Here is a 14,040-nt window from a genome sequence, read left to right as displayed (position 1 = left end):
GGAGGGAGGGAAGGGAGGAAGGAGGGAAGGGAGGAAGGAGGGAAGGGAGGAAAGGAAGGAGGAATGGAGGGAAGAAAGGAAGGAGGGAAGGAAGGAGGGAAGGGAGGAAAGAGGGAAGGGAGGAAGGAGGAAGGGAAGGAATGAGGGAGGGAAGGAAAGAGGGAAGGAAGGAAAGAGGGAGGGAAGGAAGGGGGAGGGAAGAAAGGGGGAAAAGTCAGGAGGAAAGGAAGGGAAGAAGGAGGGAGGGAAGGAAGGAGGGAGGGAGAGAAGAAAGGAAGGAGGAAGGGAAGGAAGGAGGAAGGGAGGAAGGAGGGAGGGAAGGAATGAGGGAGGAAAGGAAGGAAGGAGGGAGGGAGGGAAGGAAGGAAGGAAGGAAGGAAGGAGGGAAGGGAGGAAGGAGGGAAGGGAGGAAGGAAGGAGGGAAGGAATAAGGGAGGGAAGGAAGGAAGGAAGGAGGGAAGAAAAATTACAGGAAGTCAACTTTTCCAGGGTCACTTTGTGACATAGATTCTGAGATTAGTTGTTTCCTAAAATGTCTGATTTATTTCTTCACTCACAACTCCTGAGGGAGGTTCTGAAGTATCATCTGGCACACAGAAAAGCAATCCTTCAGCAATTCCAAGCATTCTGCTCTAATAAGCAATAATGAGTGTTGTATTTAGTGGCGTGCTTACAGGCATTTAACAGCCAACTTTCCAGAGGGAAATGTGTCCATCAGAGGTGTCTAGAAACAGCACGTCCTCCACAGAAGTGGAGTGAGAGCGGATAACCTCAGAGACTCAGGTGATCCGACATAAGAAGCAAGCTGACCAGCCATGCCACTATACCTGGCTTTTTGTCTAGATGCTAGACATCCAAACTCAGGTACTCACACTTCACAGCAAGAACTTCACCTCCTGAGACATCTCCTCGACCCTACAATGATATATTTTTTAATTCTTTAATCTTTTTTTACAGTTCAGTCTTCAGCCCCATCCCATATCTCCTTCCCCTGCCTCATCTCCAAGAGTATGTCCCCACCCCTCCACCCCTACCCCACCAGACCTTCCCACTCCCTGGGCCCTCAAGTCTCTCAAGGGTTAGGTGCATCTTCTCTCACTGAGCAGTCCTCTGCTGTATATGTGTCGGGGGGCCTCATATCAGCTGGTGTATGCTACCTGGTTAGTGGTTCAGTGTCTGAGGAGTTATTGTTTTAATATCTTGATTGATTGGATCTTGAGCATAAAGTTTGTAGATGGCAATGTCACATCACAGTATCAGAAAGTTAAAGAAGCCTGTCTGGTGGAAACAGGGAGGCACACTAGAGAAAGTGAAGCGTCCCTTTGGAAAGCTAGGCACTAAACAACTGCAGGGTTACATGTTGCAGTGGGAGCCACTTGGAAGTGACACCACTTTCAGACAACTGAGACAACTTGACTAAAGAGACAACTTAAACGTTACATTTCTGACTGAAAACATTAACAGCCTAGGATAATCATTAATAACGAAGTGGATCATTTTTCAGGTGGTGAGTTAATATCTGAACAGCTCCCTGGAAGCAGCTGTCCAATAGTAGGAGAAGCGGCTACTGAACACTGGCTTACCATGAGAACATGCAGCCATGCTGATAAAGATTGACTTCAGTCAAACTATCATGATATGTATATTAGCTATAACAGTGTCGTCTGTGAACTACTAAACAATATTCACTAGACAGTGACTTAGACAACCAGGAGGACATGGTGCAAAGTGATGATCCCTAAGTCCACTCAGAGCCAGCTACTTTCTGTTAACTATGATGTAATCCTTTAGGCCAAGTGACTTCGTAAAGGATTGCTCATTGCTCTGAATGCACAAGAGGATAGTCTCTGACTGAGATGCTCATGGCAGGTGACAGGATGGTGAAGGATCGCGTGTAGGAGACAGAAATCACAAGCTAGATCCAGAATGCCATTTGGGGGCCAGGCTCGCTCATACCAATTCACTCTCTTAAGATCTCTTTCAGGAGCTGGAGCGACAGTTCCATAGACAAAGTTCTTGCCCTGTGAGCATGAGGCTCCGAATTCAATCCCAGAACACATGTTTAAAAGGCAGTGGTGTGGAGAAGCAGAAAGGTGAATCGGCAGTTAAGAGCAATTTTTGCTTTGGAAGAGGACTTGGGTTCAATATTCAGCACCAACATGGTGGCAGTCATAGCCAGTCATAACTCCAGTTCTAGGGGATCCTATGCCTTCTTTGGGCTTCTTTGGGCATCTGGCATGTATGTGGTTCACAGACACATGTGCAGGAAAACCACTCATACACATAAAATACGTAAATAATAAAATACATAAATCAAAAAAATTAAACCAAGCATGGGTATGGATTCTTGGATTCCAACACTAGGGAGGCAGAAGCCCTGGGATTCAGTATCTGGTCAGCCGGCCAAGCCTGCTCAGTGAGTCTCAGGCCAGGTAGAGACCATATCTCAAAAAGGAAGAATGGCATCTGAGGAAAGGTACCTGAGATTGGCCTCTGTTTTCCATATGTGCATGTGTGTGTGCACATGCACACACACACACATGTATATATACATGTATACACACACATACATGCACACACACATACACACACATGTATATATACATGTATACATACACACACATACACAAACAAACAGACAAAGAACCAATTGAGAACCCCAGAGTACTGCTTTCTTCCCTTCTGGGGGAGGTGTCCTTAATGACCTAGGCACCTACTATCAATATTCACCTCTTCAGAGTTCATTGGTTCCCACACTGCTACCCTGAAGACAAAGCTCTTGAGACATGAGTCCTGCGGCTCAGCCTTAGCATCAGCTCTGAGAGCACCTAAGATAAAGCACTCTATATCGAATACCTCATGGGATCCCCCTTCCAAATATTTAGTTGGGTTTTTGTTTTCAATGTGAAGAAATGCCGTAATGTAGGAATAATTTCTCCAGCATTCGCCTCTACTGTGTCCTTGGACAACCCTCCCAGTCTCCAGACTGATGAAACCTGAGTTCTTCAAATAAAACTACAGAAGCCATTCCAAGATGCTTCATTACAAATGGAATGATAACTGTTGGAAGCCAACATGGAAATTTTCTTAGGTAGGCAGTTGGCTGGGAAGTTAGTACCAAACCTCCAACCCATGGATTGCTCTATGATCTGACTAGACTTTTAAGGCATTCATCTCTGGGATGTCTGGAAGGAGAAAAGCTCTCCTTGAGTAGCCACAGTACCTGGGTGAAGCGGGCTCAACAAGCTTTAAATTTATCCGTGTAGCCTCACAAATGTTACTAGAGCTGAAGTCAGTGTGTGTGTGTGGTGTGTGTGTAGGGGTGTGTTTGTATGATATGTGGTATGTTTGTGTGTGTGATGTGTGTGTATGAATGTGTGGTATGTGTGTATGTGGTGTGTGATATGTTTGTGTTATATGTGTGTGTGTGATATGTGTGTATGAATGTGTGGTGTGTGTATGGTGTATATGTGTGTGTGGTATATGTGTGATGTGTGGTGTATGTGTGTGTGTGATGTGTCTATATGTATGGTGTGTGTATGTGTGTGTGGTATGTGTATGTGTGTGTGTGGTATGTGTGTATGGTGTATATGTGTGTGTGGTGTGTATATGGTATATATGTGTGTGTGGTGTGTGTATGGTATATATGTGTGTGTGGTATGTTTGTATGGTATGTGGTGTGTGTTGTGTGTGTGTGTGATGTGTGGGTATGAATGTGTGGTGTGTGTGTGTATATAGTGTAGTGATGGGGTGTATGGGTGTGTATGTGGTGTGTGTCTATGTGATGTGTGGGTGTGAAAGTGTGGTGTGTGTTTGTGGTGTCTGTGGTGTATGTGTGTGTATGAATGTGTGATGTGATATGGTGTGTGTGTGTGTGTGTGTGTGTATAGTGTGGTGGTGGTGGGGTGTGTGTGTGTGTGTGTGTGTGTGTGTGTGTGCGCGCGTGCGCATTGGGAAGAGGTATCAATCCATACCTCTAGAATTGAGAACTGACCTCGGGTTTTGATTACTTCTTTATAATGCCTGTGAATCTTCTCCGACCTTTCACGCATCCAACTGTGATGGACAGTATTGTCGGCTTGTTGGGATATAGAATCACCTAGAAGACAGCAGTGTGGGAGCACTTGTGAGGGATTATAGAGACTGGGTGGAAGATCCACCTTGACGGTGGACGTCACTGCTCTGTGAGCTGAACTGGCTGGACTCAAAGGAGAGTGTGAGTTAAGCACCAGTATCCCACCAGTATCCGCCATTCTCTGCTTCCTGGTTACAGATACAACGTAGCCAGCTGCCTCAAGCTCCTGGAGCCGACTGCCCCTCCCCTAGAACTGTCAGCCAAAATAAAGCCCTTCCTGCATTCCTAAGCTGCTTTTACCCGATACTTTGTCACAGTGCTAGAAAAAGCTACCAATACACCAACTAATTCCACACCCTGTCTTGGTTCTTCTCTGTAGGTTTGGGCGGAAGTTCTGCCTCTTGGTCACCATCCTCATCAATGCCACCTCTGGGGTTCTCATGGCGATTTCGCCCAACTATGCCTGGATGTTGGTGTTTCGCTTTCTCCAGGGACTGGTCAGCAAAGCGGGCTGGTTGATTGGCTACATCCTGAGTAAGAAGTTTTCAAGTACTGTTGGGTGCACGCAGGGACTTTTAGTCAGTGGAACCTGGGCAGACAATGCTGACTTTTATTCTTTACCTAAAGAATTTTTAACCAGGTGGTGGTGGCACAAGCCTTTAATCCCAGCACTAGAGAGGCAAAGACAGGTAGATCTATTAGTTCAAGAGTAGCCTGGTCTACAGATCAAGTTCCAGGACAGCCAGGGCTACACAGAGAAGTACTATCCTGAAAACTACCTCTCCCAACAAAAGAATTGTTTAGAGTATTTGTTTTCTGAACCCTGGGGTATTATATGGAGAGAAAGCCTAGCCTACCAAACCTATTTAGACAGAAGGCTCTGAGATAGAGATGTGCATGGGATGTGAACGAATTCTCAGCGCACTCTGCTCTGATAGACCATCGGGACTTCCATGCAGGGAAGCTGAGGACACAAGCATGGCTATGGACCTTTGGTTATTCACCAAGATCTAGGAGACAGGCTTTGGCATGCCAGTGGGGGATTATCTATATAAAGCTAAGCGACTTAACTCTGGGTGGCCCCATTCTATGAGTTGGGGTCCTAGACTGTAAGAAAAGTAGAGAGCGAGCTATAAAATCTGGGCTATAATTTACTCACTAGTGACCAGAGTTACAGTTAAGGACACTGGGGTACAAAAGCATGTTTAATTCTATAGCATGGCAGCTATCTAGCCCTTGGGGAAAATCACCACCTAGTTAATATATAATTTTACCTGGGAGCATGAATCTGGGGGAATTTCAGAAGAGAAAGGGAAGATTACTCCCTCCAGAAAAGACAAAGAATAAACGGTTGGTGAATGAAGAACTTAATGTACCCAGCTATTCAACCAGCAATTTGATTTTCTAGAACATACTATGTAGAAATCAATTATTCCGATGTATGCTTTGTTATTAATTTCAGCCTCTGACCACTCGTTTCTTTCAAAGCCTCTATGAATGTCAGATTCTTGATACCCACCTTGTGACTCCTTCCCACTACCACCCCACATCTCCCGAGCCCCAGCCAGGACCCCAGCCCCTTTGAAAGACAGACACTCACATTTGTGAAACAGCCGTACCATTTTATTTAATCAAATCAGCCATTTTAAAATAGGGTTTTCAGTAAGTTACAGGAATAGGTTTAGCATGTATGTCTGCTGAGTTAGAAGTCATTCAAATCCTTAACAGATTTGCAAGACATTTAAAGCAAAGATTATCACTTGTAGGACACGTGAAATTCTAATTTCAGTATGTCTTTCATATGAAAGCAACTTATCTCCTAGCTCCCTGCATACAGGTCTCATATGTCTGCTATGATGCTGACAGGAAACCATGAATAAAGCTGATGGTTTCTACATGTGCAACGGTGGCTGGTAACATGCTTCTCAAAGCATTTAAGTCCTGACTTGAATGCTTTCTACCTTCTACGCCTTACCTCCTCCCACCATAAAGGTTTCCAGGAGATATGTGTTTAACAGCTCATTTGCAACATTTTTTAAATTTTTTAAATGAATACTTTGTAAGCTAGGAGTAGCTGATTCCTGCCCCTGCCCACCACAGGGTTTCTAAGTCCATTACAAAAATAAACAGAATCACTAAGTATTTATTTGTGTAAGAGAGCAACTTGTATGGAAAGGTCCATTTATATATGAATCATATGTGTGTGACCCAAACTCAGTTCTTAATTAATTTGTTCATGCTTTGCCTTATTACTGCCTGGTTTTTGTGTGAATTTTGTGTAAAGTGCACATTCATCCCTGAATTTTTAAAAATATTGTTTTATTTTATTTTATTTTTGTGTGTATGTGTGTAAATGCCACACATGAGCAGGTACCTATGGAGGGCAGAAGAGGATGTCAGATCCCCTGAGACTGGAGTTAGAGGTGGCTGTGAGTGACCTGACAGAGGTGCTGGGAACCGAACCAGGTCCTCTGCAGAAACAGCAAGTGCTCTTAACCACTGAGCCATCTCTCAGCCCCTGAAATTCTTTTGTTATTATTGTTGCTATTTTTATTTTGTTTTTTGATACAAAAATATGTATGTAATTTAGAATGGCCTTGGACTTATAAGAATCCTCCTGCTTCTGCCTCTCCCTCTGTCTTTGCCTCTCAAGTACTGGGATTATAGGCATGAGGTATACTATACCTAGCTTTGTGCTGAAATTATTCTAAATGTCAAAAATGTTTGCTCATTTTGTTAACATGGTTCAGTTAATGCAAGTTTATAATTAATACAGTAGCAATAATTGCAACAAAATGCCCATTACCACTACACACACAACACACACACAGCACACACAACTCACACACACATACACACAACACATGCATATCATATACAACAAACACACATACACACACCACACACACACACCACACATACAACACATACATACCACACAAATAGCATACCACACACACACACACATTTTAAATTGTTTGGAGAGCTGTATAGAAAATTAAGCCTGTATTTTTAAGCTGGTTGGAATAAGGTTGGGAGCCAGCTTTGGCTAATCCTGCTGACCACATGGATTCTTTTCTCTAGTTACAGAATTTGTCGGCCTGGGCTATCGCAGAACAGTGGGGATTTGTTACCAAGTCGCCTTTACTGTTGGGCTCCTGATCCTGGCTGGAGTGGCCTATGCCCTTCCCAACTGGAGGTGGCTGCAATTTGCTGTGACTCTGCCCAACTTCTGCTTCCTGCTCTATTTCTGGTAAGTCTATTGGGAACAAAAAGAAGACACATCAGGATAACCTATGTCATCCAAGTCTTCCTTCCCCATGAACACCCTGCTTGTAAATGGCAAAGCTTTGTTCTCCAGGCCCGCGTCACAGGAAGCCATAAAAACCACACAGTCCCTTGCTGGAAATCCAATGTCCTTTAGGTTGGGGCCTAAGACTTTTGTGACCCGTTTCTTTTAGTTCCTGTTATTTATTTGATGGTTTGCTCCCAGCAGCTGGTGTCCAATTTGGATGGCACAACCTTCTTAAAAAGTCAACAGTGCTGCCCTTTGTTATCCAGTTAGTTACTCCTTTACAAAAACTCTTAAGATGGACAGGCAGTGTGGTAAATGATTCTGTCAGGAGCTCTCTCTCTCTCTCTCTCTCTCTCTCTCTCTCTCTCTCTCTCTCTCTCTCTCTCTCTCTTTCTCTCTCCTTCACACACACACACACATCTAAAACAAAAGGACAGAAATGAATCACCAATCTTAGAGCAGAAAAGCTGAAACAAAAGGAGCAAACTGGCACCACTGTAGGAAAAGGGGGGGTGTCTTCGGGGGCAGATGGAGGGGTGGGGGCCACAGGCAGTTCTGATTAAATCTTCATCTCTCCAGAAACTTCCATCAATTCCTTCCCAGCCCTGGTGGGGTCTCCCCAACATCAGTAAACCTGTGGCTGCATCTCTGTAGGTCACATAATACCAGGCTCTGTGGTAACTTCCTGTCCCAGGCACTCCCACAGTAAGGCCCCAGTGATTGTCCAAACTTCACATAAACACAGATAACCCTTATGTGTGCATCTAGCAGAGCTGTTGAGTGAGCCCACAGTGACACATCTCAGCTTGGGTTGAGCCGGAGTTTCTTCCCCTGGTGTTCCCAGGAAAGCCTAGGCCACCTGTGTCTCCCACCTAGAAGCTATCCAGATTCCTTCCTTCTCCCAAGTCCCCACTCTTTGCCCCCCCCCAAGATCAAACAACAGTGGAGAGGCCATTAGAACTTTTTCATGGGCAGCTAGAAAAAAAAATGACCCTACAGCATCCAAGTGGTGTGGCTGAGCGGGCCACATTCTGGGTCTTGACCCCTCTTAACCAAGCAGTTGTCACCATGGTCCTCTTCCACATGGCCCTCCTACAAAAAGATCCAGCCCAGGTCCCTCTAGGCTCTACTTTTCTTGGTGGCAGTGAGCCACCAAGCCTTGCAGCTCTTATGCCTTTAACCCAGTAAGCCTAGCCCTTCTAGCTTCCAACAGAGCTGGCTGCCCCTCCTCCCCCACCCCCTGCCTACATTCACCCTGACCTTGACTGTTCTGTGAGCTTCAAGACACAGGCCCTTGGGGACTTGCAGTGGCTGCTTGAGCCTGCTAGGTCAGGACCCAGAGTGCTTGCTTAGAACAACACCCTAGGACTTGCAGGGCCTTTTTAAGCCTGCTAGGCCAAGCTCAAAACTTTCAGTTCAGTTTCTGCATTCTGCACGCTACCTGACCTCAGAAACTCACCTCATTTTTCCAGAATGAAATATATATATGAAAAATTCATGTGGCATAATATAACATGTAATATATTATCTATAAGATATAGCCATATAACCATATATCAACTGTGTATCATATAGTATTTAATGCATGATATATATATATATATATATATATATCCTTGCTTCCTTCCAAGATGATTTGCAACTCCCTCCTCTATTCCTTGACCTAAGTTCTCAGGCCCACCCCTCCCCACCCCTCCTCACCCCCCATACCCTTCCCCACTCCTCCTTCACCCCTTCTCACCCCTCCCCATCCCTTCCCACCTCTCCCTGCCCCTCCTCGCCCCTCCTCATCCTTCATTGCGGTAACACAAGCTGCATGTTCAGCTGCTCCCTGCTTAGCAGCTCATGTGCTGCTGTTCAGTTAGGAGTCTCTGAGGAAGAGGCCTGAAGGCTTCCCAGACATGGGCTGACCACAAGTCAGCATTTAAGGGAAGACAGAGCCCCCCATGCCCTGCACAGTGTTCTTGGCCTGCTCAGAAGATCCAACTGAACCTCCCTGTGCAAAGTGCTCCCAGAAACTCAACTGTGTGGCTTGGCCGTGGACAGGCAGCAAGGAACCCCTTCCCTGGCCTTATATACCCTAGGTGCATACCGGAGTCTCCAAGATGGCTGATCTCCCAGAACAAAAATGCAAAAGCCGTGAAGATAATTAAGCATATTGCTAAGAAAAATGGAAAATCGGTGCCAGTCTCTCTTCAGGTGAGTTGAGGCCTTAGGTGTCAAGTGCTGGGTGCTGAGCAGGAATGGTACAGAAAACATGCCACGCGTGCTAGTGATCACAGCAGAGAGGCATGGGGCCCACCCCTTGCATTTTGGCCCCACTATAGGGAACTATATTAGAATATTTCATACACAAGACTCGTGTTCCCTGAGAGAATGAACAGATGGCAAACATCAGACTCAAAAATAAAGCAGACTTTTAAAACAAGTCAGAAAATGAACTGGTTCTATCTATCTTGTGCAGCTCAAGGTTTTACTGGCCACTCTGGTTCAGCCGGTGCGGTTCTGTTTCCTCCGTGCTCAGCTTCCCCAGGACAGGGTCTAGATCCATGAAGCAGAGTTTTGAACACAAATAATAGCATAGATTATTTTGCATGCAGCCATTTGGTCTGTGTTTCAGATTTTGCCGTCAGTTGGTAGACCTCAGCACTCTGAACTCAAACCTGTTCATCTGATGGGACTAGAGAGGAGGAAGGGGTTGTAATAGAGAATTGTGTCCAGGGTTGGGGGGTAGCTCACTTGATATGGTACCTGCCTAGCATGCATGAAGCCCTGGGTTCAATTCCTGGTGCTGCGCAAACCTTTTGTGTGTGCACGCCAATAACTTCTGCATTCAGAGGTGGTAGAGGCAGGAGGCTCAGCAGTTGAAGTTATCCTTAGCTACAGAGTGAGTTCAAGGCTACCCCAGGCAGAGATGATGTTTCAAAAGAAAGCAATAAAAAGAAATTTCTGTATAGATAAGAGTAAATCATTTCTGAATGAGAATGCAGCATAGATTAGCAGGATAACTGTAAGATTTTGACATTTATATGACTTGATTTGAAAGACTCAGAGACCATATTTGTGCACGTGTGTGTGTGTGTGTGTGTGTGTGTGTGTGTGTGTGTGTGCATGTGTGTGTTAGACCTTAGGTTGATGTCAGTAATCATCTTTTATCACTCTTCCACCTTATTCATTAAGGCAAGGTCCCTCAATCAAACCCAGAGTCTATGGATGAGGCTAGTCCTGCTAGCTAACTTGCTCTGGGAAGTAGGCTGGTGACTACACCTACCCAGCACTGAGATTGATTCTGAAGATCTGAACTCTAGTCTTCATGCTTGTATGGCAGGTGCTTTAACTGCTGAGCCTTCTCCTCAGCCTCTTGGTACTTGATTCCTACTGAGCTCCAAGTGATGCTGTTGCTGTCCCATTGTCACAGTCTCAAACCCGAGCTTCCTTCCTGCTCAGCCACAGAGGAGTCCATATGGGTTCCTCAGGACCACAGAGGGTCTCCATGGCACCCAGTGTACCTTATGAATCACATGCCGTGAGTGACATAATTGATCTATGTCCCAGGCCCTCTTCTGTACAATGGAGTGAAAAACATACCCTAACTTCTAGGGTAAAGACTAAATAAGACAGCACAGGACTGAGCCCCTGATAGATACTCTGTGGTTAAGTGCAGCTGCTATTCCCTTTGGGACCTGGACCCCTTCTAACAGAAACCCCCCTTTCTTGCCCTTCTCTTAGAGCCTGACGGCAGATGAGGATGCTGGCGAGAAATTGAACCCTTCGTTCCTGGACTTGGTCAGAACCCCTCAGATAAGGAAACATACGTTGATATTGATGTACAATTGGTGAGGAAGTCCTTTGTTTAACTTCAAATTCTTCTGCATTCATACAATTACAGTCGCTCTCATTAAAGAGAGGAAAAAGCACACCCTTAAATTATCACCCCCAAAATATCGATGCCAGAGGATGTTGACGCATAGCTCATGGACAGCAGTTTCGCCTGATAACATTTTCTTCAGACGAATGTGAATCTTGGCTTGGGATCAGGGCAGAACTTCCAACAATCTAAGTGGTTCTCTGCATAATTCTGCTGCTTTGTTACGCTGTGTTTGTATGGAGTAGCATTCTCTGAATTAAGAATTACAAAAGTATCGGTCAGTTCTGAAAAATATCAAAGATGCAGTTTGTCCTGCTGCATCAAATAATTAATATTTAATTATTTATGTATAATAAATATGGGGCTGGAGAGATGGCTCAACGGTTAAAAGTACTTGTGGCTCTTAAAAGAGGACCTAGGTTCAGTCCAGCACCCCTATTGTGGTCCACATTGTCTGTAACTCCAGTTTAGAAAGATTGGTACATAATACATACATAATACACTTACATAAAACACTTACATGCAAGCAAAACACCGATATATGAAAACCAAAAATAAGTAAATATTTTTAAAAATAAGCATGCATATCTATACCATTAACATACATATTTGATTTCATCTTAATAATTGGTAAAATTATTGATAGACCAAAGAACTGCTTTAAAATATTTTTTTTCTTATGATTATCGGCAACCGTCAGATTTATACGCCTATTTTATATGCCTACATGCTAAGAGTCTCATATAAGTATCTTCAGTGAAAAGCTGTTGGAAGTTTAAAAATATTTAAGGATCCCTGGCCTCCGGCCCAGCAAACATTAGGGGTTTTTTTGTTTGTTCGTTCGTTGTTTATTTGGTTAGCTGTATTTTTTAACTCTCCAAGTGGTCCTAATACACAATCCAAATTGAGAAGTATGAGTATAGATTATTTGATCCTGAATATAGCTTCCCACAAATATATAAAGCTAGTGAAGAAAGGCCTTCCCCCTCCCCCTTCTTTTTACTTGGAAGGGAAAACAAACAAAACCCCACCCAGGGATGTATGAGTTAGACAGCCCTGACTACACTGCAGGGACCAGCTTCTCAGGGCTGGCTGTGCTCAGGCACTCTCAGAGTGACTTCTCAGGGTGTCAGTGTGAGGACTGCCCCTCACCCTGGCTGCAGAAAAAGACCTGTCCTCACTGGAGAAATACGCATTTCTCACGGTCCTACGCAGTAAGGGCAGTGATGACCTTTGGCATGGTCTCCTTTCCCTTGCCTGTTAGCCTCAGATTTTCCATTATTTTAAGTTAACAAAATTAGAAACGTTGTCGGAATGCCAGTTGGGACAGGTCAGGGAAGAAGTCACAGTGAAGGGAGACTGCATACACTGGGTTTTCAGGTTCATGGAGTTTGAATTAAATAGTCAAGTCTTTGCATCCAAACTGCTCCAGAAGACCACAGAGAAGCTCAGGGGCTGCTCAGTAAAGGACTTGCCACACAAGCGGCAGGACCTGAGCCGGGACAGCCAGCCCACGACAAAAGCTGTATTAGAAGGCATGTGCCTGTGGTCTGAGTGCTGGGGAGGTGACACAGAAGGATCCCCGGGACTTGATGGACAGACAGTCTAGACAGTCAGTGTGCTCCAGGTTCAGTGAGAGACCCTGTCTCAAAAGGCAAGGTGGTGAGAAATAGAAGGAAAGGCAGGACATCAACTTCTGACCTACACATATACTTTTACACACACAGGAACAATTACACAGATACCACACACATACACATACACACATAATAGATATATAACATTATATTAAATAACTATAAATATCAGTGGCACTTATATATAATATATACACATATACAGATATATATATATATATATATACATGTCTATATATACATATACACATATGTACATATACACCTATACACACACACACACACACACATATATATATATATATATATATATATATATATATATATATATATATATATATATATATCATTCCACTAAGTCACTCCCTCGGGACTTCTCATCTTCTCACTGGGACAATGAATGAGAAGTTCGCCAACTGTTTCCAGGCTTCTGCTTCTCTGGTCTCTCCAGCCACAGTAAAACAGTGGGTATAAAAGCAATGCCACAGATGGAAGGACAGACAAAAGGTCACGGGCAAAGGTCACTGCCTCCGACGCGTCCTCTTCCCCAAGGCTCTCCTGGCAGGAGTGTGTGCTCAGTGCTCGGCTTGACCTTGGCTCTTCTCTTTGCTCAGGTTCACGAGCTCTGTTCTCTACCAGGGCCTCATCATGCACATGGGCCTCGCGGGGGACAACATCTACTTGGATTTCTTCTACTCCGCCCTGGTGGAATTCCCAGCCGCCTTCATCATCATCCTCACCATAGACCGGATTGGTCGCCGCTATCCCTGGGCTGCGTCAAATATGGTGGCTGGAGCAGCCTGCCTAGCTTCGGTTTTTATCCCGGATGGTAAGTTCAGAGAGCAGGTGGCTTTGAGGAGAGCAGACCCAGCGCAAAGCCTTGCTAGGACATCCCAGCAGCTCCCTTGACCTCTGTATAACCCTGCGCTGTACATGAGGGAATCCCATACTGACAGCAACCATCTTGTGTCTTTCCTTAGGAAAAATTTGTTTGAGAAAAGGGAAAAAAGGTGGTGAAACAAATCCTTTTAGCCATGTGGAGCTTTGTTCGAGGCCTTCATAGATGAGCAATCACTTACAAATATGCCCACAGCTTACTGGCTCTCTGGGACAACCTCTTGAAGAGCAGTCAGTGCTCTTAACCTCTGAGCCCTCTCTCCAGCCC

At 44.7% G+C, this 14,040-nt stretch overlaps 1 protein-coding gene across 2 annotated transcripts in view; it reads left to right on the top strand.

Moving 5' to 3' along the window:
* LOC110338260 (solute carrier family 22 member 2) overlaps positions 1–14,040 on the top strand; it is a 36,337-nt gene that overhangs the window by 6,020 nt on the left and 16,277 nt on the right. For both annotated transcript variants that reach the window (XM_029533157.1, XM_021221547.2), the window contains exons 3-7: positions 4,455–4,609; positions 7,160–7,328; positions 9,455–9,569; positions 11,100–11,206; positions 13,490–13,704. In XM_029533157.1, coding sequence (XP_029389017.1) covers positions 4,455–4,609; positions 7,160–7,328; positions 9,455–9,569; positions 11,100–11,206; positions 13,490–13,704 — 761 coding nt within the window. The remainder of the gene's footprint in view (positions 1–4,454; positions 4,610–7,159; positions 7,329–9,454; positions 9,570–11,099; positions 11,207–13,489; positions 13,705–14,040) is intronic.

Source organism: Mus pahari, chromosome 21 (assembly GCF_900095145.1).
Source record: "Mus pahari chromosome 21, PAHARI_EIJ_v1.1, whole genome shotgun sequence".
In the NCBI taxonomy this organism is placed as follows: Eukaryota; Metazoa; Chordata; class Mammalia; order Rodentia; family Muridae; genus Mus; species Mus pahari.
Note: the sequence above shows the minus strand (reverse complement) of the source record. Positions and strands in the feature narration are given on the sequence as shown.